We start from the raw sequence: 27,242 nt of genomic DNA, 5'->3' as shown, positions 1-27,242 counted from the left end.
AACAAAAGAGGCATACAGGAATGCAGAAATAGTGTTCAAATAAAATTGACTATCCACACTGCCTTATAGAATGATAGGCACTCTGCATTGATTTGTTGTTTTTCTCCAGTTAAGGCCTCCCAAAGAAATACTACAGTGCAAGGATTTAGCACTAATTCTTTCATTTCTGCCAGGTCACGTCTCCCAGACCATGTCTATGTGCTGCCAGTGCCATGTGGGAGCAGTTTTGCCACAGCAGGGCTACCTGTGATGATTAACAAGCATGTGCACTGAGTCCCTTCTGTGGTCATGCTGCTTTGCTAGAACTTCACACTGTCATAAGTCATCCTGAAAGAGCAGCTCTGATTTGGACTTTGTGCAAGAAGTGCCACAAAAGAAATGAAGCAAAATTAGCAGTGCTGGTATCTGTGTATCACTGCAGGTAAACGATTTTACAACCAATCTACGCATTCCATGAACTTGACTAAAATGACTCATCTTGATTTCTTTGATGCAAAGTTGTGGTTGAAAGAAAAAGCCACATCAAGCTGTTTTCCATCTTTAATCTTAAAAACTAATGACACAATGTCTGTTGTTGCAGATAAAATAAATGAGAGCAGTGTGTGTGACGTTTCCTGGCTTGAGCAATCCTAACCCTCTACATGGTATGATAATTCCAAGGCTCTCACAAAGTAATTGAAAGATACCCAGGGCTTATTTTATTCCTGTGCACCCCCTGCAACCCCCATTTTCTCTTGAGGGAAAACAAGAGAAAAAGGAAAGCATAATTTTTGTTTTAAAGTAAGTGCAAGAGGTGTAGAGCTATAGAAAAATAGAAGAGTTAGGTTTAAGAAGGGAGCAGCAGCCAGCAAAAGTACTGGTGGCTTCATGCTCCTCAGACATAAAAACTGCGATAGCCCAATAGCATAGGAGAAGGACAAGAGGACTACCTCCACCCAACAGCTCTTCTGCTCAAGAAGTACCTCTGTCCTGTGATCCTCTAGACAGTCACCCTCAACACAGTTGGCCCCCATACTCAGCACCTATCCACCATGCTGGTGGCAGTGTATTATGGTACCTCAGATAGCTTACTTCTGGGACAAGCCCTTTTAGTATACTGCGTCCTGCAGTAGCAGGTATGTCACTTGATAAGCCAGGAACTTCCTATTTTTCAAACATCAGTTAGAGCAGATCCACTATTTTTCAGTTAGTGATCTCAATACACTTCATAAAGTAGCAAGAAACAGGTTTTCTCAGCTTTTCTTAGCAAGAACAGGGAAGTGGAAGGGTTTACTCAGATCTGTTAAGAGCACAGAGGAGGCCCATCATGATGTCTATGTGAAGATCTTGCCTCTTGTCAGCTCATAAATTTGCGGAGCCTCTGAAGACAGGGGAAGCCCAAGCTGGAAATGTTACCAACAGGTGCTCCAGTTGTCCACAGCTCCTGCCATACCCATGCTGTGGGATGAAAGGCTGCCCAGGGCAAGGAGTCCCAGCTCCAAGCCCTAAATCTCTGGTGACAGTGGGAACTGGTGTAGCCACAGCTCCCATCCCTTTGTCCCAGAGCTCTCTCTGGCTCCATTTTCCCATGTGGAGGGCCCACTCTGTATGGCACGATACACTACAGCTGCTTGGTGCACATCCAGAATTTGTACAGTTCTCTTGCAGGGCACTAACCTCTAGGCATGACCGCCATCCAGATACACTCTCTCTCCACCACACTTTTTATCTTTCCAGACAGTAATTGCACCTAAGGAGGCTCTCAGATAGAGATCAGTAGTAACACTTTCTCCCTCAATGCCATTGTTCTTCCACTGCTCAAACGGCTTCAAGTGACAGATTTGAAAAACAGCCAGGGCTTGTAAAAGTGTGGGAATGGAAAGTTTCTGAATGCTGGCAAGCGCTTATCAACCCCTGCATTGTAATATCGGCAACCAAGTGGCACTAGAGCTGCGCCAAATTAGGTGGAAAAGGAGTGCACACAAAGAAAGATTGATAGATTTCAAGGCAGAATTGCTACGAACGCAAATGCTCCTGGATAATTTCACCCACTATTTGCTGCAGCAGGAGCTCCTCCTCAGTAGCATCCCTAACAATTGCTCCCTTATGGAGGGAGACAGAAACATCGAAGCTTTCCTGCCACAGGGCAGTATCTGCTCTACCTAATTTTGCAGCTTTTAATCCTATACTCTCAATCATAGTTACCTGGGAGAAGTATTTCACTCATTTATGACCTGTGTATCAACTTAAGAACTGAGTGCTCAGGCTGACCTTCAAAGGGAAACATTACTAGGTATCAGTTGCTTCACAGTGCCACAGAAGATGTCCTTGCTCAAGAATATGCACTGAGGGTGTTGGTGCATGTGCACTCTGGTCAGTTCTGGCACAGATGGTGTAATCTCACTGATTTGCATTTGGTGCCCAGCTTACAGCACATGGGAACATCAAATACTTTGCAGTCATACAATGCACAGCTTTTCCCTGTGGTAAAGAGCATCCGGGCACAATTCACAATGAAGCTACTTTGATGTGACAGAATTTCCATAAGAAATTTTCCATGGAGAAAAACCAAAAACAAAAACCAAGAAACAACAACTCATTCAAAACATCGCAGAATGGCTTAGTTCAGAAGGGACCTTAAAAATCATCCAGTTTCAACCCCCTGCCACGTGCTGATTGCCACCCACCAGCTCAGGCTGCCCAGGGACCCATCCAGCCTGGCCTTGAACACCTCCAGGGATGGGGCACCCACAGCCTCTCTGGGCAGCCTGTGCCACGGCCTCACTATTCACTCACTTAAAAAATTTTCCCATGACAACCAATCTCCTCCCCTCCTATCAGCTTAAAACCATTTCCCCCTTGTCCTATCACTATCTACCTACACAAAAAGTTGGTTTCCCACCTGTTTATACAATAAATAAATAAATAAATAAATAAATAAAATTTAAAAAAAAAAAATCAAAGTTAAAGTTACTAATAGCCCTGCAAAGCTCACAAGCAATCTCAACTAAGATGTTCCCAAGGATGCTGGATGTCCCCACAGCCAGGGGACATTTAAACATATCTTCCTTGAGAAACAGGGAGTAATCACACTGTGGTCTGTTGGTAGAGCAGCTGAGGAGCTATTTCACCATGAAGGACATACGAAGAGCCAAGGGGCAGGAAAACCCAAAAAGAAAGCTTGCCCAAAGTTTATTTAGTACAGTGAGTGATGCTTGTTCTGCAGCCTTCCTTTGCTGAAGGCACAAGAGACGTAACATCCACTCACCCCATCTGAAAATACATCCTGCCCAGGCCAAGCCTTGTGGCACACACAGCTGCAACATGCCAAGAGATGCTTCAGCCAAGTCACCAGGTCAGGTGCCTTTTAAAAGACAGCCTGCATACTCCAGGCAGTGAGAACAAAGCATAGAGGCTAAATGACTTAATAAGAAAAAAGGTACCTTCAGCAACTGTGGTTCTACCCACCTCTGCTGCACTTCATTTGCTGAGGTGAACAATGAATTAAATTACACTTAGCCAAGGAGGTGGGGGTGGGGGAAGCCTGAGGAGTTATGTGAGAAAATCCAGTTTTGGAATTGAGGAGGGAGAGTTTCAAATAGCAACGCCTAAATTTACTGTTGATTGAGTCATAGTTTGGAAGTGGTGCTTTCACCCTAAGTGTAGATTACTCAAAGGGGTGGGAAGGATTTCACCACAGCTTAAAGAAGTTGCCAAAACACCTGCTAGAATTTGCAGGGGTCAGGGTAGTGCCAGCACCATGTTATATGCCCACGAGGTAAAACTGAGGTTCTCAGACTTCCATGACTTCATGACAGTAAGTCCTGCCTATTGTAGCCTCTCTCTTCAAATTAACATGCACTCAAGGGAAGATTTGCATCTTGAGAAAGCAGTTGCCAAGCTGTATATATATTTATTTGCTGTGAAAAGTTATTAAGTAAATAAATACTCCCCAGTTCACTTTTTACATTGCCATTTTTATGCATGAACTGAAAGATGATTACAGCTTGGTGTGCCCCTGTTATTTTATTCTCCTCCCACCCAACGCTGGAAAGACAAAACCTTTACTCAGTGGGTGTATTAATAGATAACTGAGGTAAGGACAAGGCATTAAGATCTCTGGTGGGATCTCCTGGCAAGCATTGGGATGCTGAGCAGCCTCTGGGCTGGCCCTGCTTCCAGCAACCCTGCACATAGCAGGGCTGTTGAAACTAGATGATCATGATGGTCCTTTTCAACCCAAGCCATTCTATGAACCTATGAAGTCAGGGCCAGGTGTCTTTCAGAAATTCCTACAACACTAAATTATTTTACAAGTCTATAATTTTATAGCCTTCATCACAAACACAGGTTGACGTCAGTCATGCAGTCTGGCAAGGGAACAAAACATGAAAGAAATTTCATCCATATTGCCAGTTTTCAGAAGCGATTAAGTACAAAATCACCAGCCTGTAATTAGCTCAATCTCATCATTACGCCTCTCCCATCACCACCAAGAGCCACACAACCAGCACAGGGCTGGTGATAGATCAGAGACCCACAGGTGAACCAGATCAGAAGGGGCAGCTCAGCACAGGGCAGCAGCAGCACTCTTGGGCACCCCAAGGCTTTGGCTTTATGACTTGAGTTCTGAAACCTAGTGGCCAGCATGACTATTTTCCAGCCCTGAAAAACAATCTAGAGAAGATGCATTTTACTCTGACTTGCTCAGGAGTTATCTCATTTATGTAACTGGATGGACAAAACCCCTGTTCACACAGACCCTGAAGAACAAGCAGATGGCATATCACTCAGAGACCATCAGGATTACTAGATGTTCCCATCACAAAATTTCTCCAAACTAAGCTTTTAGTTTCATTTCTAAGGAGATAACACAAGTTACTATAGACACAAATCCCCATTGCAGAGTCAGCACTGACCAGGCACTGCCAATCTCCAGGGCAATGAGGGAAAACAGAATAGAGAGGTGAGAAAATAGAAATGAAGAGAAAAGGAGAAGAAACAAAGATTTCTATATAGTGAGACTCTAGTATAAGCGAAAGCTTAATAAAAACCATCGTGAAATGCAGTACATGCCAGTGGTTAAACACATACAAATCCAGCCACTCACCTGGGACAGTCCCAGCACAGCCTCCCCCACAGCCATCAGAAAGGGAGGGTGGGAGGGCAGCTGGTTTATAAAGCCCTGACCTGGTGCAGGGAGGGTTCCTGCTCTGTGGCAGCACGGCTGACCACATCACAGACCAATCTGTGAATCAAGAACTCCTGGGGATGATTGGCAGCTCGTTTGCATCTCTGAGCATTTATTCTCCCAGCTGGAAAAAGGGTTTCCAGCCCTGGCTTCCTTACAAGACCTCAGAATTCAAATGTACAGGGAAAGAAATGTCATTCTTAACTAAGGGCCAGCATTTTTCTTCTCCAGTACTTACTAATAAAAGGTTTCTTGCCCCCAGCCCACCTGACACCCTGCTGATGTTGTCAGGGACAGATGTGATTCTGAGCCTTGGGGTTCTGAGTAGTGCAGGGATGGGGCTTAGTGTCCTTGCGCTCCTGACTACTAAAATGCCCTGTTAATTTTTTACTTAATGGCCTTTCATGGCTTTAGCTATAAATCTCCACAAAAAGAACCAAGTTAAAAATTGCCTAATGCACAGGGACACACCCTAAATAGACACAGCAGACAACACATGTACAATCACAATGGATCTGTATATTCAGGTCAATTATTAACTTAGTGATGCACATGAAGTTTAAGGCCTTGCCATTCAGAGCTTAATGAGTTCCAAATAAGATTTCATTTCTTATTTCAACATATGCTTTTTATAATCTTTTATTCCACACCTGAACTCACCCCCATATACATATCCATATATTCATTCAACTGGGATGGGTGGCAACTCATCAGGACTTCATCATGAATTGGCCACTTTGGGGCTGAGTTCTACCATGTCAAGATTTTATTTTAAATGCAAGTCCAGAAAGGCCCCTGACAGCCCCCCTCCCTCCCATTGAGGGACCTTTCTCACAGGGCCTGGTGGACACACACAGTTGGGCCACTAAGCCCCAATGAACACATACATCCCTTCTGGCCATATCCTTGGTTTCGGCTCCTGATCTTCATCTTTACACCACTGGAGCTCAGAGGCATTACATTTAACTATTGCCTTTAAGAACTTCCTCACTGAGAGAGAGCAAGAGGAACATCACCTGCGGGTGTGAGAGCCTAGATGGTCATGGATTAACATTGCTTGGTGGTGCTCATCACATCTGCAAATTGGCACCATGCTGCCTTAGAGGCAACACAGGAGGGGTGGTACCTATTTTCCTTGCAGGTTGCTTAGCAAGTCGTGTGCTACCAGCCAGATGACTCTGCAGTGAGTCAACAGCATATTGCCACTTTGTCCCCATGGCACTAAAAGTGATTAATGTTGGGTTATGAGTGAAAGCTAAGTTGCTTCACTGCCTTAGTCACTGTCAACTAATAGCGGTGGGTTTGCTTGAATTTGCCATGATGGATAGGCAGGGGATCATTTATTTACTCGGGCTTCAGCTCCAGTCCATCCAGTGATATACACCCAGGGAGGTGGGAGGTCCCTGTCCATAGAGGTGATCAAGAACCATGGAGATGTGGCACTGAGGGACGCAATTAGTGAGCATGGTGGGGATGGGTCTGTGGTTGGACTAGGTGATCCTAGAGGTCTTTCCCCACCTTAATGATTCTATGGTTCTATGATACATGAAATAGGAACAAAACACCCCAGCCCTGGCCATTCTGCTGCAATGAAGTGTCTGTCCACCACGTGAATTCTCCATTGCAGTCTGTCTTCAGAGTCAAGTCAGACAGTGATCTACGAGGAATGCAACTCCCCAGTTATTTTGGGAAATGCTTGCTATCATTGTAAAGCAGAACATCATCTCTGTCACAGCTTCCCATGAGTAAAGACATCCTTGCTCATGGGAAGCCTAACCCACTCCCCAAACAATCCTGGAGTACCTCACACCATTGTGTTATTCTGGGGAGGATAGGAAAGAAGCAGCACCCAAAGCAGCTTGCTGACTGACCATTTCTGATGTCAGCTACATGGCAGTGAGATCGAATTTCTGCATGACAACCAAGAAACCATGGACCTCTGATGGGTTATAACCACAGCCTCTTTTTTCCCCTATTAGTTAATTCAGTAATCACCAAATTTACACCCATATTCTCACATGAATTTCACTGCTCTAAGGCCACACCTATGAGAGTAAGCAACCGTGGCTGCCTCGAGAAACAACAGCTGTGGCTATACAAACCCCACCACAACGTGAGGTAGAACTGTAGGAAACTGGGAGTGGTGCTGGAATAATTCTTGACTGGGACAACGTTCTTAGTCCTAAAACAGCTGTGCCAAACCGCTGTCCTTAATGTTTGCAGCCTCCATGCTTTCATGCTGAGCTTCCCTTCCCTGTGCTGCCACTGTCTCACAGCCTCTCATTCTTTACTCAACTTTTCCCTGATTTTACTACTGGGTGATGTCATGGAGATCTTAATTCCCAAAGCAGTGCCAATTATCCAGAATTTTTTCCTTAGGGAAGATGATTGGCTTTGATAACTCTTCATAAAGAAACTCCTCCTAGCTTTGCATGTGCTTAAGGCTATCCAACGTAAGGTTTCTAGAACCTCTCCTTACAGTCCTTGCTGTAATATACTAAAAATAGATGCAGAAATAATTGCAGAATCGAGTATTTCCTACCCAGGTAAGCCTGGAAGTATTCAGCTCCTTTCAAACAATGAGAATGAGGAATGTTATTCCTCTGCCTGCTCCACAGCTGGGACTAACACTTTTAACTGAAAGACTGCATTGTTTTATACACTGGAAAATTAATTTTGAAATGCTTGCTGTTGAGGATTTGTGTGAGATTAAGCCACAGCTTTGGCTTAGGAGCTCTACTCTTGGACCCTGGCTCTCCTCACCCAATACCAGCTCTTTTCAGCTCCTGTCCAGTCATAACCACAGCTTCTAGGTGTGTTCCCAAGGAGGTCTTTTTCTTATAAGCTCCCCTCTCGGTGTCTGCATTTGGCAGGGCTCACAGACTATTCACGGTCTTGCTTCTGTATTGTATCGCTGAGAAATGGAGCCAGTCCCAACAAGAAGAAACGGCTGCAGGACATTTTGCTATGGTCAACCTTCTCTCCTGTCAATTTTGAGAGGGCACTCAGCACCATGCGGCCGCAACGCATGGCTCTCCTGCACACATCCAAGCCAGGCAGAGCAGAGACGAAACACAGGCTTCTTACAAACAGGTTTATTTGCATTTTGACTGGAGCACAGATTCTAGATACAGATTTCTTCTGCACAACAGTACAATAGCCAGTGCAAAATACGCTTTTTCTTTTTTCTTTTCTTTTTTTTTTTTTTTTTAAATTCATGTACAAAAAAAAAAACCAAACAAACTAAAAGACAAAAAGTGTGGCAGTATTTACTCACAACTGGTACGCCTCAGCCTCCAACCCACCCTCCTCTATTCGCCCTCACCCATAATGCCAACTTTGGGGTCAGCATTGCCCTTCTCCAATGGCTGCATTGTCAGTGAAAAGAAGTAACTTCCATAGCCCTTTGAAAGACAAACACTTGCCCCAAGCAAAATGCAAGAACAGCAGGCTACTAAGGGAAAAACATAGGCACACCGACTGCTTACCTGCTCTCCCCACAAAGAGCAGAAGTATTTCAAAGGATGGCAAGGAAAAAAAAAAAAAAAAAAGAGAGAGAGAGAGAGAAAATAAACAGCACAAATCAGAAATGCACAAAAAAATTAGGTACCAGTTTAACCTATTTTGAAACAGAGGCAAAGATACTGAAATGCACCTCCACTCTGCCTTCTGATATTCACCCACGGGAGCAATGACTGACACCAAATGCACATTCCCACTTGGAGCAGTACCCTGTGCTGTCAAGCAGATTATAATCTTAAGAAAATATGTGCACTACTAGCATAGGGTAAAACCATTTTGTAAAAGAAGGAGAAAGGCAAGACACAGCCTGAATACAACCATTTTTTCTGAGAACAGTCGAAAAATGAGAACAGAGACAAAAAGAACTGTCCCAGTCATCCACCTGGCAGTTGCTAGAATTACAGCCAATGCTTAAACAATATGACATCAAGGTAGGAAAGTCACAGTACAGCTGTTCTGCTTAGGGAGTAACTCTTACTAACTTAAAAGCATTGGGCCGCCAAATTATCCTTAACTAATTTTCAGAAGCTGTAATGTAAAGCTGCAGTGTTAGCTCAAGAACGTACTCATCTTCACCAAGGCTTGGGATTTATATTGCAGAAATTCATCAAATTTACATCACTCCAAGTGTACCATGCCCAAATCACCCACAGCTCCAGCTGTAGACTTTTTCTACCCAAAGACTGACTGGACTTTGAAGCTTGACCGACAAGAGCTCTTTACATTGAACTGCAGTTAAACAAAGTAGAGTACCACTTAAAGGACACAAGTACTCAGTACATATATGCGTTGAAACAATACGGCATGTATGTGTATATGTCTATATGCATAAATATGTATATGTTACATTGTAAGGAGAGTGCCTTTCAGAACTTGTCAACTGCAAGAAACATTTTACCACCTGCAAATCCTGAAAGTTCAGTTCATTTCACACCAAGATGATGGGAACTTCAGTATCTTCTAAATTGAGTTATTTTTTATATTGTATTCAATTCAACCTATTCTTCTATCCTTTCATCCCCAGCAGGCCCACTTTAACTCATAGGCTTATGTTCAATGAGAGCCCACTGAGAAGTGGACAGGCTGGGGCATCACACTACTTGTTAATACTTGTACCACCCAGAGCTGATAAGGGTCTGCAGAGCTAAAAAACAAAGAGTCTTATTTAAATTACTTTGAGCAGGAGGTTTCAATCCCTACTATTGAAAAAAGAATTAGGGACTGAAAAAAAGATATAAAATGTAACAGGCACTTAAGGACAGAGCAAATGCAAAACCCCTCTAGGATGTTTACATGGGGAAAGCTACTTATATCCCATGCCTTTAGCCTATGTATGTTGAATTTAGACATCTAGCCCAGATTAATTATTTGTGCTTCTTTTATTCTTGAATAGAAGGTTTTCCCAACACCCAGAGATGGAACAAGCAGAAATAACTTGTCATTCTTCTAAACTCCGAGCTAGCTGGTATCTAGATCTTTATAGGTGTGTATGCTGCTGGAACACAAGCCTCCAAGTTTCTGCTGGGACAAAGGTTCAGTAAGGACTAGGTTCAACTCTGTCAAGAAAGCATAAGCCTTACGTACACATTAGTTACACAGCTTAACAAACAAGCTAGAATAGATAAAAACAGTAGAGCCCACCTAGTAAGACAGTATCCCTACTCTATATAATTGTTTACTCCGGAATACCTTCTTACAGCATGGAAAGGAGAACAAGATATATTGTCAAATTCGTCCTTATATCAATATAAAATTATTTGATTTAAAGAATCTAAACATAACAAAGCCTTAACAGAGTTATTCATGTTCAGAATTAATCACGCAATGCTACTGAAATAGCATCAGGACTTCCACATATATTCCTTCCTTATAGCAAGATTTGCCTCTAAAATAACTAAGAACAAGTTATATTCTTCAAAAATAAGCGAACAGGCCTTAGTTCATAACCTTGAGGCTGCCTCTGTCCTTCCTTTGCGCTGCTGTGTTTCAGTATTGCTGTGTGCCCAGAATTTCACAGAATCACAGGCTTCAAGGACATTTTAATACACAGAATCACAGAATGACCCGGGTTGGAAGGGACCTCAAGGATCATGTAGTTCCAACCCCCCTGCCTAGCAGGGCCACCAAACATACGCCTTTACTAGATCGTGTGTAGGTGAATCAGCTACACTCTTCCTACCAACCCCAATGAGCCTTTTAAATTGCCTTCATCAGGTCAGATTCACCTCTCTTGAGTTGTATACACAAGCAGCTAGGCCAGATATACAGTACTGGACCAATACTGCATGAGAGCATGAAAAAACACAGCCAATCTTCTGAAGCATCTTCCATAAGAGAAACGAGGTAACAGCCCTGATACACAGTGGTATGTACATAGTGGCATGCAGAGCAGGCTGCAGCACCAGGTGTAACATATGCCTTGCAGACAGAAAAAGGAACATCTACATCATCATTCAGTCCAGGGCAGCTGCAGGTATGGGGTTTGCCTTCCACTGAAGCTCACCTTAGGACAAAGCTCCTACATGCTCACATGACACAAAGACCAGAAAGAACTGCCCAGCCTGGGCAAGAAGACAGAAAGTAATAGAATAGTTCACTTGGAAAGGACCTTGTAATATCACCTAGTCCAACTGCCTGCCCACTGCGGGCTAGTCAAAAGCTAAAGTGTGTTATTGAGGGCATTGTCCAAATGTCCACTCGTAGACACAGGGAAACAACCACCTCTCTAAGAAGCTTGTTCCAGTGTTTTACCAGAACTAAAAGTTTTGGTCACACATGGGCTTCCCCTTCAGCTGCAGTTTCACTTCAGTGCAAGGGTTACATTTCACGCGGCCACAGCTTTCTCTCAGAAAGATGATGTTTTCCAGCTTCCAAAAGGGAATTTCTTCCCCCGAAGACTCCCCCAGCCACTGTTTGGCCACCATGAGGTCACTTGCAACTCTCTCACCTACACCACCTGGTCCTTAACAAAGCAGCTTCATGTTCCTTCAGTTACTTCAAGAGGTGGAATTGCCATGTCGCAGAGCCTGAGAGTCACTTTAGATAAATGCTACAATTCACGGAGCACCAGGACAGCCAGTTGTGCAAGATTGTGCCTAAGTATGCAATTAGAGAAGTTGGCTGAAGCTTTTCCCATTGTAACATAGTTTTCTATTCTAGTATTATTTTTGGTGTAAAGAAACTGGTGGGGATGGGTGGTTGTTTTTGCACAAAGCTTGATGTTTTTAATGAAAAAAACTGTTGCTTTTCTCAGTATTTTGCTCTTTATTTCTGTAGGGAAAATTTGAAACGCATCATTTCTGTCAGAAAAAAAAATAACCGTCCGTGTCTGTCCGAATTCTTCCAGTGTCAGCTGGGAGCTGTAATTCACAGGCTGCACGTCCCCTTCTTTCCCAGAAGGCTGAGCTCCCGGGCACCCCTCCAGCCTTCGTGACGCATTCTCCCTTTGATGAACCCGCAGTAAGCACATCATGGGATCTGACATCCAGCCAAAGAGCTCAGCCCCAAGGGAGACATGGCGCTCAAGGCACTCGAATGGCAATTTCTGAGGTCTGCAACAGTAGCTGAAACTGATGCTGCATTAAGGGTCAAACGGATTTAATTAAATATTTCCATTTCAAAACGCTAGAACATTTTATTTGGCGTTTTCCAACTGATTATTTCTCATTAAAAAAAAAAATATATATATATTCCATTCCAGGAAAAATTTTGGTATTTCAGCTTTCAACCCAGGTGAAATGAAAGACTCCAGAAGAATGGATGGCCATTTGGCTTGGGAGACCCAAAAAACCAGAAGCCTCCCCCCATGCTAGAAGGGTGTGATCCAGTTTGCCTTTGGACATCAGTGGAAGCCACTCTTAGTTAGCTACATGGAGTCTGGATGGCTTCCCGAAAGACCAAGAGAGGGTGGGGTTGACCATAGTTGTCAATATCTGAAACAGGAGTCAAGAGTGAAAAAACAAGAATACAAGAAGCAGCAACTAAGATGATCCATTACCCAGGTTCAATCTAAACATGGTTTTACATACTGTACTAATTTTCATCTCCTAACTACTCACTATGATAAAAAAATCTAATTCCCAGTTACTGTTAAAGACAGCAGACAATTAACGCTTTGTAGTGTGGAATAAACCCACGGTATTAATTCGTCAACAGCTCTGTAGCTTTCAATAAGCAAAACATTTCCTTGGAAAATCCTCATACACTCAATTCAAGGAGACTATTTTAAAGCTCAAGATATAATACAGTACTGAACTGCTTGCCTCAGGTTGTACGTTCCCCCTTGAACCCTGCAGAACCGTACTGTTGGATGGATGTTACAGAAGCTGTCAGGTCAGACCAAGGTCTATGGACTTTAAACGTATCTACAGGTGGAAAGCAGCTAATTGCAAGCTTCCAGGACTGATGCTCTGAGCAGGGACTGGGCATCAGTTCTATTCTCTGTATTGCTGTCTGATGCAGGTTAAGCCCCAAGCCTTCCACCTCAAAGAGTAAAAGAGGATCCCCAGGGAGCCCGTGTCCATCAGCAATGGGGTGTGTGGTGAAAGCCAAAATAATAATAACAAGCCACATTCAGAACTGTAAATAAATCAATTCACCCAACCATGAGGGGTCTAGAGAATTGTCTTGGGTTTTTTTTGTTTTTTTGTTTTTTTGTTTTTTTATCTTTCCCTTTAGTACACGGCAGATGTTTCTAAGCAATATGCAGAAACCTCAGTTTTTAAGACTGTAGAGGAATGGAGGGGGGAAGAAACATGGACAAGCATTGAGAGTGTTCTCAACTTCAGATTCAAAACAAAGAAAAAGAAAAAAAGAAAAAAGAATATCTGCAAAAGCAAGTTTTTCCTTAAGCTGTTTGGTAATTCTTAAGTTCATAGGAGCATTTTATCCAGAAGGTTCTTCATGTTTCCAGTCTAGGTTGTAGCAATCTCAGTGAGGCACTAAATTTTAGGCTGTCAAAGTCTTTCTGTGCAGCAGGGTCATTTTAAAATGATGTGGTAGCCATCATTGCTTTCAGCTGTAACAAAGAAATGCAAAGCATTTTTTCACTGATTTTAGAAAACAACACAGATGAATAACTCCAGATTTTCTTAGTTTTCACTAGTTTGCATTCTTGTTCCACAACCCATTCATGACAATCAGTGTTGAACATCTAGGTCAAAGCATTTACATTAAAAAAGAAACAACAAAAAAAGCCCAACATATCAGCATTCCTCTTTGCTTTAAGACTTTCTGCTCATTTATGTCAGAGGTGTTGGTGGAATTATGGAAATCTTATAGCAGTGTAACAAAGGAAAACACATAGCAGTCTATCAGTAAACAGATGTAACTTCTTGACTACCTTTAAAAATAACATTAGTTTCCTCTTCAGGACACCAGCACCAAGTTTGTGAAAAAGTTTAGTTGCACTGAACAGAGAAAATACCTTTAGAAACACATAATAAGAGCACCAATAGTTACCTTTTAATGTGCTGATAACAAAACAAGATTCATCCTGGAAGTTTTGCACCATCTGAAGGGAAGAAGAAAAAAAAAAAAACAACACAATATTTTTAGCCATTTAACTCAAGTTTCTTTTGGTGTCAATACTAACTTTAAAGAAGTTACCAAACAAAACCTAGTGTCTATATATTTCTCAGTAATCCCATCCATATATTATTAGATGTACATGAGTGATTACATGAAGTCCTTGCAGCTGTTAATGCGCTTAAGAGAAAGTTACATTGAAGTGCTTTGCCTGGAACTGATCTGGCTGGTTCAGCATTTTACTCATCCTGCTCCTGCAATTTCTTTCAACACTCCAGCTAGCCTATTAATTCCGTTAAGAGACTTAATCTTTAAATGATGCTACACCATTTTAGTCTGAAGATAGGCCCTCTCTCAGCAAGCATAATACACACATACACACAGGTGTGTGTATACATGCATAGATTCAGCAGAACCATAAAGCTCAGTTGTGTTTACATTAGGCTCTAGGAAAATACCTAGAGGTGTTCAGCCCTGAGAAATAAGCTCCTTGCTGAGTAAAGGCATACTGTTAACATAAAGTTATTTCAGAAGTGTCCAACCAGTAGTTTTGACCAGACAATACCTAGAAATGCCGTGACTCCATGGTTAAGAGACTCAGCTCGCTTCAGGTCTGATCTGAACTACTCACTTAAGTTTCATCCATTGTAAATGTTTAATCCCATCCCAGAGCAGCTGTGTGGAAGTGAGGAAATAAATCACCTCCTGGAGGTGACTCCTGCAGCTGAAGCAGACCCCAAAACACCTAACTTCAGAATGGAGGTGATCAGATCTCTCTATGATAACCCAGAAAATCCAGCTTTATTCAAAACCTTTCTCCTAACTACTGAACACTATTCAGTACACAGAGTAGAGCGCTTTCCAGCTGTAAGTTCTCACAATAAACACCCTCTTCACCTGCTTTGGCAAATCAAACTTCATTGGCCAGTCTGTGTGCCTGCACCTAATGATGCATGAAGTACATTCATACAGTGCTTCACTCTTCCCACTATACTACCAGAACAAGGAAAAAAAAACCAAAAAAACAAAAAACTCACAAAAATAAAGCAATAGGCATTGTTAATAATTGACTTCAGTAAATAGTTAGAGCCTTATACCCAAGCTAGTTCAGGTAATTCCCCTACCAAGAGTTGCCTTCAAGCACTTCATGTCCATAAAAGCATTAAGGTTTCAGATTTAATCAGGCTGAAATAGCAAGGAGACTTCAGGAATAAGCATTACGCCCTTCATTTTAGACTCCTGTTGAGACCTATGCTCTGCTTCATTTGTTTTAAAAATGTTTCTTACATATGAAGCTCCCTAAGTGATTCTGGTGCATTAATGAGTAAGTCATTTAAGGGGGATAGGGAAGAGGAAGAAGGGCAATTCGCTATTAACCTACAAGTTAATGGAATGGACTAAATTAAGCCATCATATAATGGGACACAAGCAGTAAGCAGAGGTTCACGAAATCATAGTGTGCATTTACACAGTGCTAACTCTGACCCGGTAGTCAGTCAGTCATTACTTGGCTCTAATGACTGGCCAAGATGTAAGATTAATTGCCCTGAAGATCGGCAAACTTGTCTTCTCCAGAAAACTTTCCTATTCATTTCTAAAGGATCTCCCTTCAGATCTTCATTTGGGAATTTGTTTAAGCAGCCAAAATGAAATGGAAATATATGTTCTATAACACAAAAACTTTAAAATCACACCAAAGTCAATGTTATGCATGAATGATATCAGTTATTTGCTTTAACTTTTTGGGGTTAATGATCTTGCAAAGTTTCCTTAAAAATTCACTCCATAATTTAAAAGGTCATTCATACTTCAAGAAGTCAGACAGCTGTTACAGCTCTGATAGTTTGCTTTAAACCCTTACCTCGTTGCTCACTAATACATGGATCCCTGTGGGTCCCTGACGATAGATTCGATTTATCTGCTGTGGAGAAATGCTGTACAAATTTGCAATCTTCTCCATTAATTCCAAGGTGGTCAACTCTTCCAGGAAGATTGCATGATATACTGCAACAAGTTGAAAGTAATTACAGAGTAATTATAGAGTAGTAATTACAGATAACACCAAGATATTCAATATCAACAACCAAATGGGTTTAAGATCAAGGTTCAGATCCTGACAGTAAGTAAGCAAGCTTAGTACATTCAAAGATGACCCAGATAAGGCTCTTGATACTTAATATTTGGGTTCAGCAGGCAAATAAGACTAATGCCAAATTTGCCCAGAGGAAATCATAGGGACTAATGACAACATGTCTCACAGGGCACAAAAAATAATAATCTTATGGGGATGTTAGTATTGTTGGATAATCTACTTCTAAATTTTGATATTTTAAGCTTCTGCTAAGTAGAAAAATACATGTTTCATAGAAGTATTATTTTATTAGATGTTACAGCCTAACAGTATCAAAACTGGGATAAATGGGGCCTCTTTAAACCATTCAACAGAGCTCAGGCAGAAAGTAGTATTTTCAGAAAACAAAATCCATACGTAAAAGCTTACCACACAGACTGCCATCTCCATTCTCTCGTTTTTGGTGGAGATGGGATCTGTTTTGCTCTGGTTCTTGACAGACATAAATTGTCATCTTGGGTCTTACATTTCTATGGATTATTAAAAGATAATAATGAGTTACTAAGATCTAAAATTGTTCCACTCAGCGCCAAACACTGAAAGATGGAATCATTCAAACTGTTCATAAATAATCAGCTAAGTAGAACAGCTTTGATTCTGGTGGCTAAACAACTTCGGAAGTCTGACAAAGTCCACTTGGGAAGTGGTGGCAGACTGCAGAGCACCTTAACTTCCTTCAGGGTTGGATAAGAACAAACAGCATTCAGCATTTGCAAAGCAGTCCATCAAACCCTTCTTTACTGATTTAAATTCTGATCAGATGAGGAACTTAAGATGTTGCCACTTAAATTAAATTTTAGAGTCATTTGAGGCTCTAGATTTATTTTGTTTGTTTGTTACATATGACAGAGATGCAAGACAGAGTACTGTAGGCTGTGTTGCATATGAAGTAGATGCAAACTATCAGCTGATAACAAATAAACCACTGGAGATCCACATTATACTGCTTAATTTTTAACTCACACGAGAGTTTGGGAGCATTTCTGATCTGTGCTTGGATTTGAATACCACTGTCATCTCCAGCCTTTAAAACTACCTTTTGAGGTGTTAAAGGGAGTTCTAAATGCTACAGCTCTAGGATTAACTTAGAATTAACACTAGAAGTGTATCAATTGGTGCTGCAATAACAAGGAAAGTAGGAAGGAAGAAGTACAAACCTTCCTTTGATTGCATTGAACAGCCGAATTCCATCTGCAGGCCCACAGATCTGAACAAAATCTTCTTTGGACATCTTCAGTAAGTCAGCACCTACATATTTCAAATTGATTTTTTTTTTTTTTTTTCCAGAAGTTAAGCAAATCTTAGCTTCCAAATTGCATGCATGGGCAACAAAAGAGGGAAGGGAAAGGGAATCCACAAAGTTAAATTAGATAGATGGGACAGACTGCAAATTTTAGACAGGTGTATGCTACAAATTCATCATTGAGAAATGGAGTGCTAGAATCCATCAGAAGAACAGGTCCACAGGAAGATATTCAAGCCAACACAGAAACAAGCTTCACTAAATGTCTCAGTTTTCTTTGACTGCCACACTCATCACATTGTCACAAAAGCCCCTCAAGGCTTCAGTGTCTTTAATACTACCCCATTCCACCATCTTACTGCTCTGTACAACAGCAGTAAGGAAGGGTACAGCAAAGACAGAGCCAGACACTTCTCAAAGGTGCACAGTGACAAGGCCAGAGACAGCAAATGGAAGTTGAAAGATGAGAAATGCAGATTAGGTAAAAGTGAAATTTTTTCACTGTGAGAGGAATCAAGTATTTGATTAGATTATACAGATCATAGAATCATGGAATGTTTAGGTTGGAAGGAACTTTAAAGATCACCTAGTTCCAACCTCCTGTTATAGGCAGGGACACCTTCCCCTAGACCAGGTTGCTCACAGCCCCATCCAATCTGGCCTTGAATGCTTCCAGGGAGGGGGCATTCACAGCCTCACTGAACAATCTGTTCCAGTGTCTCACCAACCCTCACAGTACACAATTTCTTCCAGATATCTAGTCTGAATCATGGATTGTTCAGCCTTGGAGACACTAGGAATGCATCTGCACATGGCCCTAAGCAATTTGATCTAACTGAACTTCCTTCAAGAAATGTGTTGGAGCTAAGGAACTCAAGAAGTCCCTTTCCAACTTCACGTCCATTATTTCCACAGTGTATGTTTTAGCAAATGCTAAACAATCTAAGAACAAAAGAACAAGGGCACTGGATCAGATCAGTGAACCCACCAAAACTGGCCAGCAGTTTGAAAGGGAGCATGAGCTGGACTTACAAGAGAGAATAAAGACAAAATAATTAGATTACTTAAACTCACCCGAAAAACTTGAGAAGAGTCTACAGAATGGAGAGAACCTATTACGATGAAGCCACTGCTGGGCATCTTGAATAGAAGCAGAAGGAAGGAGATGCTACATTGCAAAAAGAATAAGAAGGTCTTGAAATGAACTGTTCACCAGTGTCCTAAAAAAGAAAAGCACCACATTAACATGATCTCAAATACTTACATCATTGCTGGGAGGCAGGAGCTCCACTTGGTGGGTTGGAGAACTGTTGCTAAAAAAAATTGTATGAAGTTGGAAGAGAAAAAAAAAAAAACAGACAAAAAACATTATTTTATATTTTGCATTGCAGTGTCCAACCTCCTCCCCCTCCTCTATTTGGTTCAACTGTTACAAGTTACATACCAACATGGCTTTCACCTCTATCAGATCTTTAAAAAGGTGTCCAAAATCTGGACCAAGAACAAAAAAGAACTGATTGAATATCTGCTTGAGCTTTTTGTTGCTCAGTTGAGCTCTTCCTCAACACTGAGAGAAAAATCTCAGTTCAGTGATCTCATTCAAGGTATTCCATACAAGTGACTTAATAACGTGAACCCATCTAATTATACAAGTTGTGACCCACCAACATGGCTGAACTCAACCATTCTATGAGCAAGAAATCCTCTAACACTGTCTAATAGCAATTCTTACTAAATTTGAATAACAAAGGACCTTCTAATTCAGCCCTGGTGTTATTTTAAACATAGTAAGCTGCAAGTTAACTATATTAGATGAAAGTGCATTTCTAATAGACTCTCTCAAAATATCAATAGGATTTTCATAGAATCATAAAGGTTAAAAAAGACCACTAAGATCATCTAGTCCAGCCACCAACCCATCACCCATGCCCACTAAACCCTCAATACCACATCTACCCTTTTCTTTTCATCTTCAGGTACAACAACTCCACCACTGGGCAGCCTGTTACAATACCTCACCACTGTTTCAGAGAACAAATTTTTCCTAATATCCAATCCAAGTATTTTCCCATAGGATTAATAATCTATCACTGGCTAAAAAATGCTCAGGAGATCTCCCTGCTAACACTGCTTTCTGCCATTTCAGTGCATGTCTATCCACGGGTTGAAGTTGCTCATTGAAAATCTGTGGTACAACATCAATTAATTAATGGCTTATATGGGAATCTATCAAGGTTGAAGAGTCCTGGAAGAAGAATGATAAGGGCTACACCAAAGTACTAAGGGAAAAAGTGTTGCAGAGATGACTTAGAGGTACTGAGGGTCCCTGCTGTGTATTTCACCCATCAACTACCATCTTGAATATTTTAGAACCATTAAAATTATTTCTTTATGATGGCAATATTAATGAATTAAACATGTCTCCTTTTTATCCTTCATCCTTGAATAGTTTCTTAGAATTCAGGCTGTCTTACTCCATACAGCTTCTTGAAATCTCATTCAATTGGGAATGCAGCACACCATCTTAAGATAAAAAGGGAGCAATACCAGCTCTGAAGAGATGCTGAATGAACCTCACATTATTGTTGGAAGATAGTAAGAATTGCTGGAACAGTGCATAGTGTGTTTCCTGACCTCCACAGAAAGGTAAGAGAGGAAATTCATGGCATGAATTGCCCTGGTAATTCTCAGATGATCACCTCCCAGCAATCACACAAGCAGTGGGCATACAAACAGGCCTCTGCATTACAGGGAATTTTTGCCTGCAAGGATTTAAAATCTTTGTGAAAAAATCTCTCTCCCTTTCAAGGAAGGGTGCTCAGAGGCTAAACTGCTCCTTGTACTCTTCCAGGCTATGAAATGCCTGGATATGTGAAACATACCCAAAGGTTACCATATCAACAAAAAATATAAAGCATTTATTTGTTACATACCCATCTCCAAGGTTGAAACTGTTTGGAGAACTGTTGTAGCTTGGAGATGGAGCGCTGTTCATTTGATAAGGCAGATCTGGCCAGGGAGAGCACTGTTGGAAGAAAGGCAGCGGGGATACTTTCATGAGGTTGGAAATAAAGGATTCGATTCTCCTCTCATACCACATTCATGCTGTTGCCACGCCACTAACTTCAGCTCATCACTCCTGCTGGGAGGAGGAGACGGGCCGTGGATCCTACGCTGCACTCCAAGCAGGCTGTCAGGGGGCCAGATTGATTCCAGTTGTGCATTCCACATTTCTCCCATTTCACAAAGCCTGTCCCCAAATAACACTGGGCCAAAGTGTGCACAGCTGTAAGTCAGAGCAACGCCAGTAAGTCAACTCAGACTGAAAGCAGCAATGATACAGAAATACCCCTGGTCTCAATTATACATCCCTAATTAAATCCAGGCAAGAGTGACAAATACGCTCCAGTGGCATTGCTTCAGGTTTATACCAGTGAAAAAGCAGAATATGAACCAGCCTGTTAAGACCTCTGGCTATTAGTGGAAGAGCTCGAGATACAAATGTATTATTATGTAGGAAAAAGTTTAAGATAAAACAGACACAAAGCTTCTAAAAGCCTTCACGAACACAGCACAAATTCTATACTCCACCATAAAGCCAGAGCAACCAGCTAGAGCTGGTGACTCTGCTCTGTATTTATGCCACAGTAATCAGTAGGAGAAATCTAGCCCTGTAGAAGCCTCTGACATCAAGAGCTCAAGAAAACGCTCTGCAGGATCCTTGTTTCAACGATAAAAAGAAAACAAGCTGGAGTTTTGGAGTTTTATTATCTCCACATACAGCAGTAGCAAATATTTAACTCTTTAGCAACTCACATTTCCCTGTGCAATATGTCAAAGTGTATCAGAGCTAATAGCAAGTTTAGGATCTGCCAACTCAGTAGAATTAGGTCTGTGTACACAAGAGCCTCAATAACAATCACCATGGTGAGTTAGAGAACACTCTGGTTGCTTCTGGCAACTTGAAGAAAACTGAGTGGGAAGGGCTGAATCTCACAGGAAGTTTACTTAAATTAAGACAAAAAATCTCAATTTCAGAAGTCCAGCAAGCCACTTCAAAATCAAAATAATAATAATTAAAAAAAAAGAATTAAATCAAACTACAAAACATTCCCACAGAGAGATCGAACAGTGCTTTTCAACTCTTGTTTTGAGCCCCTTTGCTTAGTAATTCCACAGCCTGGGATGAGCTTATACATACATCGCTGCAATGAGGGGACAGGCGTTAACACATTAATCTCTATACTGGATGACAGTCACATCCATAGAACATAAGACATTCAGATATTCCTAGAGAGCCAGCCAAAACCTTCTAAGAGCTGGTATGTGACAGTAGCCTCCAAGGAACAATCGCAGAAAAGCAGATTGATAATTTAATCAGTCAGGCTATTCATGTGTTCAATGGACCCATGTCCAACATGAGCCTGTGCCAGACAGTTCTGAGGAAAATACCTCATACAGCTGGCATCTAAGTGCCATAACAAGTGCCCAGGAGCATGGCAGAAGATAGAGAAAATGTTTCTTTTAAACATGGGCTGTAAAGGGCTAGTTTATACCCTGAAACATAGGAAAGTTTGACATCTTGTATAAACTTCAGCAGTGAGAGACATTATAATTTCACTAAGCTCTCTGGTTCCGTCAGATCTTGGCATAATAGAATCTCCCATGCTCAGTTAGAACTGCGTTTGCTCTGAAATCTGTTTCCCAATATGCTGAAGTAGTACGACATATGCTTAAAACATTTTACCTCTGTGAGAATGGTGGTCTCATAGGAAGGCTGATACTTCTCCTTCTCTTGGGTGGTCTTCTTCTCCATTTTTTCCCTGTCAGTCTTCTGTTTTCTGTCTGCTCCTTTAGGCTATAAGCACAAGCACAAGCTTTCCCTTATGCCAAGTATTACAAGTTTGGGAACAGAAGCCAACAGATTTTTTCTGATCTGTTCACAGAAGACTCCTTAAGATTTATGGGGGTTCTACATACGGAGCAAGACCAGATCTGCATTTTCCAGACAGAAAAATTAATCTAACATCTCAACTGTTTCTATACCACCATCCCCTCCCAATTACCTCCTACTGCAATTCCAAAATAAACTGACCACAATCTTGACATTTGATAATTATCTCAGATCACGAACCCCCTAAGTCGTGCATTTCAACTGCATTTGCACCATCTCTTCAGGAACACGAAAGACATTGCGCATAGGAGCAGGAGTGGAGCAGCAGACCCTTTGAGCAAACAGGGCTAATAAAATTTTGTTGTTAAGTGGCTCCATGTTCACCATGTCCATTTAGGAGCTTTAGTGATGTACACAATCATCTTTATCTCCTCCAAGTAGCAATGAGAGGAATTGTGTGGCAAAAAGCAAAGTGTATTTAAGATCTCCAAGTTATGCCCTCACTGTTCATAGAAGATTAAATCAAAGAAACCAGCAACACCCATGCTTTCTTGATCGCCTACAGACATTCAATCACAGTGGATATACCCTGAAAATTGTTGGTATGATAGATTGACTCAAAATGACTTAAAACAGTATCCTCTATATTCCTTAGAATCTGGACTATGTTTCATATCAATTACAATACATAGAATCACAAAATGGTTTGGCTTGGAAGGGACCTTCAAGATTATCTAGTCCCAACTTCCCTGCTACAGCAGAGACACCTACCTATAAATCACCTTCAGGACACAAACTAAAAAAAGGCAATGGCTTTTAGACACTACTCAACTGTATTACACAGAGATTTATTTTGTGCACCAACACACATCTGATGGGTTTTCATTCCAACCAGCTAAAGTTTGAGTTGTTGGTTTTCAATCAGTATTAAGATTGAAAACCAGCCCAGATCTCCATGTGCATACTGTTCATTCAAGGCACAGTGGACTGGCAGCAGTGTCAGCATGACACTCAGGTTACTCAATTTTAACTAGAATTGCTGTGTAGTTCTCTAATCTAGCTGATGACAGAGCCAGAATCACTTCATACCTTGAACACCTTGATCTGGCAGCTGGCAGAATGCAAGTGTTCTGTATATTCACCATTTTCATTCTGCTTAAAGGTGTCGATTTGCACCCGGAAAGGCACCCCTTTCTCGCCTCCATGTTTCCGTGGAGTAAATTCTGTGCTGATGCAATGCACCTGGGAAAACAAAAGCTGTGCTCATCTCTGGAGACTGTTTGAAGCTGTAAAAAACTGAGTTTTAGACTCCTTGAACTTGCAGGGTTGCCTGAACGTGAGGTTTTGACTCCTCAGAAACTGAAAGAGACAGAAGGGTTCAAAATATTTACATTTCTGTTCTTCTAGTCAAAAAAAATAAGAATTAGAATCCTACAGGGAAATATCACCAGGAAAAGCATTCTTTGATTTAAGCAAATCCCACATACAGATTAAAAACAGACAGTTTGCATTTGAGATAAGAAATACTCATGAACAAGAACAAGAAAAACTAGCAGGCTGTGAACAGCTTCCTCCAGACAGAATTCATGCTTTGAAAGCATCATCAATGTGGATTTTTTCCCCTTTCTTCTAAATAGCCCAGCTAGAGCAAACATTACTTCAAAACTAGCAAGTAACCCAGTAAAGTATCCTATAAACTAGTTCTAGTTACACTTAAGATTGAGTGTTATCATTAGCACCTTTCTCTCTTCTTCATGTGCTGGCTACCTTAACCCTCCAGGTCTTCGTAAGCTACCTCCCCGCAGTATTTACAACAGGAATATCACTTCTCTTTTACCTGAATGAATGCTGAGGCTCTTTTTGATGGGTCCCACAGAAATTCAACCGTGTTCAACTGCGTGGGGCTGGCCCTGGGATCCAAGATTCCAACTGACAGTGGAATATCTGTAGAAGAAAACCCCTAAAATTTTAAAAATATTACATTGAAGAAGAGAAAGCATTTCTATATGATTACGAGATGCATGTGAAAAGCCAAGCCATCCACGATATATCTATTTGTGACCTACAGTCCTATTTCCCACCCAAATGCCCATAGGTTTCCTAAGAGAGGAGTATGTTTAAAAACAACAACAAAACCATCCATGAAAACACACAGAACAGCATTCAGCACCTCACTTCCCAGCTCTTCAAAAGAACCAAATGAAATAGCCTCACCTATATCAAGGATGCGGTCCCCAGGCCGACTCCACCTCCAGCCCTCCAGTTGCTGATGCTCTGTATATTGCAGGCGTCGGTCATGGAAAACTACACGGATTATACTCTGTTAAGAAAAGATGTCAAGGTGAACAATATGATCTAGAGGCCCTTCTTTTGAGATGACTTTGGTTTTCCATTGTAGGAGTAGAAGCTGATCTGTTACTTCTACATGTTTTTAACCCCCATTCATGATGAGAGCAGAGGTTTCCCCTAAGAGACCCATTTTCGTGTTTCTCAAATTCCTAAGAGACCCCTGGAGCAAGAGAGCAATATGCTTTCCCCTTCACAGGGCACATGTGCACTGAATAACACAACCCTACACAGCTCCCTGGGCTTTGGTCTGGAAGCACTATAGCAGTGTCTACCTAATGTTAGGTGCCATGCCATGTAAACATCACTATATTGCCTCCACACCCAAAGTGGCTCACTTGTGGGGTGCATTTAAGGTGTCTGTAACACGCTGCATCCCCTGTATATCTCACTCTGATCAGAACACCTGGAAGCCAGTCCACCTGTCCCTGCACAAGTGGAGTTGACATGCCTATACATCCTGTCAGTGGGAATTAAACTTGATTCCAGCCATTAACCACCAGTCTTTGACAATGAATTTGCCCAATGTAGTTAAAGGAGTACAGGATAGGAACTCTACTGTAACGGGAAGTTTCATCTCTGGCCTGCAATGGTGCAACCATGTCAACAACTGGAGACAACAGGCTGGAACAAAGGCATTCCCCAGGGCAGACAAGTCCAAGGTATCCCGAGATAATAAATCCTTACTCAGAGTGCTACACTAGCGTGAGATAATTGCCCTTTATTTCCCAGTTTCTCAATTCCCTGCTCCTACTGAGGCCTTGCACATCAAATGAGTGAGCAAATTTTGCCAGTGAACCTGAGAAAGGCCCAAATCAAACCCAAGCTACAAAACAAGCAAGCCACTGCGGGAATGCCTGCAAAATTGGAATCCAAATCCATATGCTTCCTGAAATGGGCCAAAAGCCAAGTGTGGACCTGCCTAAACTTGGACAATTGAAGTCCAGATTGGAATCCAAATTTTGCAATCAGTCCCAACTTCTCGAAAGAAATCCTGTTGCTGAACAGCCAAGAATTTGGGAGAGGAAGGCTTGAAGGTTGGATCCAGAAACAAGATCTGGAGCCAAGTTTTTGAATTTGAACAGAAACAATCAAGTTCTCTATGTTCAAAATCATGCTCGTTACTGAAGTAAACTGGAGCTATGCAGAACCTGTGTGGCAGAAGAGTGTGAAGGCCAAGGTCTTCTGCATGACATGGAATGGAACAACACAGGTGTGCTGCTCGGGGTAAGAAGGGGAGAAAGGCCTGTCTCTGCAGTTTTGACCATGTTCACCTCTGAACTTTCGGATTCCCCTGAACCCAATATTCACAGCGAAACTCTGGGGTCATGATCACAAACAGAACAAAGGTTCCCTTGAAGCCTTGTAAAGTCAAGCAGCATAGACCCATGAAACTCCAGCACTCAGAATAACTCCATCAGCCCTGCTCCCATTAATAACAACGGCAAAGTATCTTCCACTGTCTCAGTGTGAGCAAGGTCAGGCCCTTCATTAGAGGCTGTATGTAGTAGCAGGAAGAAAAGAAATCTATGTTTCTCCTTACCTTTACATATTTTGTGTTTAAATCTTGAAACTCTCCCAATTTCCTATTCTCAAGTAGACGGATTTCATAAGACTGACCTAGAGTTTAAGGAAACATTTCCAAGGTGTTTAATATGTTGTAGCAATGAGAGTCATGCTGGCATTTATGTGGCTAATAAAGCATACGTTTGATCAGGGAAAGCTCATTTTTGGTAACATAATGCATTTGCCCCAGTAATAAGAGTAGGAACTAAAGCATAGCAGAAATCTGAGGGGAAGGTTTGTCTGATGGCTGCTCAAAGCACTCAGGCACCAATTGCACTCTGTCTCCCAAGCCTGCTACAGCCTTCTGGTCACCCTCCACAAATCCACCACAGTGCTTGACACTGGGTTTCCCTCTACAGCAGTGCTGCCTTTATCTGCCTGTCCTACTGAAGCAAAGTTGTGTGAAGAGCTGCTGCACAACAGGTCTAGTCACTGTTCCACTAAAGACAGCAAGGTCAGGGCTGCAATACGTCTCAGTGAACCAGAAAGACAAGATTTGTTCCATACAATCTCAGATGTGGCTGCCCAGTGCACAAATCCTCCTTCAGATGCAGGTGAAAGCAGCACTGCGTATTACAGTAGGTGCAAGGACTTTGGAATCCCCACTGAAAGGGAGTTGGACCCCACCACCACCACTCCTCAGCATAACGGAATCAGCCAACTCAGTAGAGTTCCTCTAGCTGGTTCATGAAATACCATCACTCTCCAAGGCTGACAGTAGGCCAAGGAGACTGGCGTCCCAAAACCTTATGCACAAATGGTAAAGGCATTACAAAAGCTTACAGTATCAGAACAACTGCACAACAAACCTACAGCTGGTAAAGAGGCAGGGCAGGAACATATA

General features: G+C 41.8%; 1 protein-coding gene across 1 annotated transcript in view; it reads right to left on the bottom strand.

Annotated features, from left to right (window-relative positions):
- Nucleotides 1–8,250: 8,250 nt before the first annotated feature.
- TFCP2L1 (transcription factor CP2 like 1) overlaps nucleotides 8,251–27,242 on the bottom strand; it is a 33,192-nt gene continuing 14,200 nt past the window's right edge. Inside the window, exons 3-15 of the mRNA XM_015868828.2 lie at nucleotides 26,376–26,452; nucleotides 24,701–24,806; nucleotides 24,324–24,430; nucleotides 23,576–23,728; nucleotides 22,340–22,450; nucleotides 20,526–20,617; nucleotides 18,857–18,905; nucleotides 18,667–18,760; nucleotides 17,507–17,597; nucleotides 16,719–16,819; nucleotides 16,080–16,222; nucleotides 14,153–14,204; nucleotides 8,251–13,709 (exon numbers count right to left, since the gene is read on the bottom strand). Of these exons, the coding sequence (XP_015724314.1) occupies nucleotides 13,672–13,709; nucleotides 14,153–14,204; nucleotides 16,080–16,222; nucleotides 16,719–16,819; nucleotides 17,507–17,597; nucleotides 18,667–18,760; nucleotides 18,857–18,905; nucleotides 20,526–20,617; nucleotides 22,340–22,450; nucleotides 23,576–23,728; nucleotides 24,324–24,430; nucleotides 24,701–24,806; nucleotides 26,376–26,452 (1,214 nt within the window). The 3' untranslated portion in view covers nucleotides 8,251–13,671. The remainder of the gene's footprint in view (nucleotides 13,710–14,152; nucleotides 14,205–16,079; nucleotides 16,223–16,718; nucleotides 16,820–17,506; nucleotides 17,598–18,666; nucleotides 18,761–18,856; nucleotides 18,906–20,525; nucleotides 20,618–22,339; nucleotides 22,451–23,575; nucleotides 23,729–24,323; nucleotides 24,431–24,700; nucleotides 24,807–26,375; nucleotides 26,453–27,242) is intronic.

Source organism: Coturnix japonica, chromosome 7 (assembly GCF_001577835.2).
Source record: "Coturnix japonica isolate 7356 chromosome 7, Coturnix japonica 2.1, whole genome shotgun sequence".
NCBI classification, from domain to species: Eukaryota; Metazoa; Chordata; class Aves; order Galliformes; family Phasianidae; genus Coturnix; species Coturnix japonica.
The sequence above is the reverse complement of the archived record's forward strand: the minus strand, read 5'-3'. Positions and strand labels throughout refer to the sequence as shown.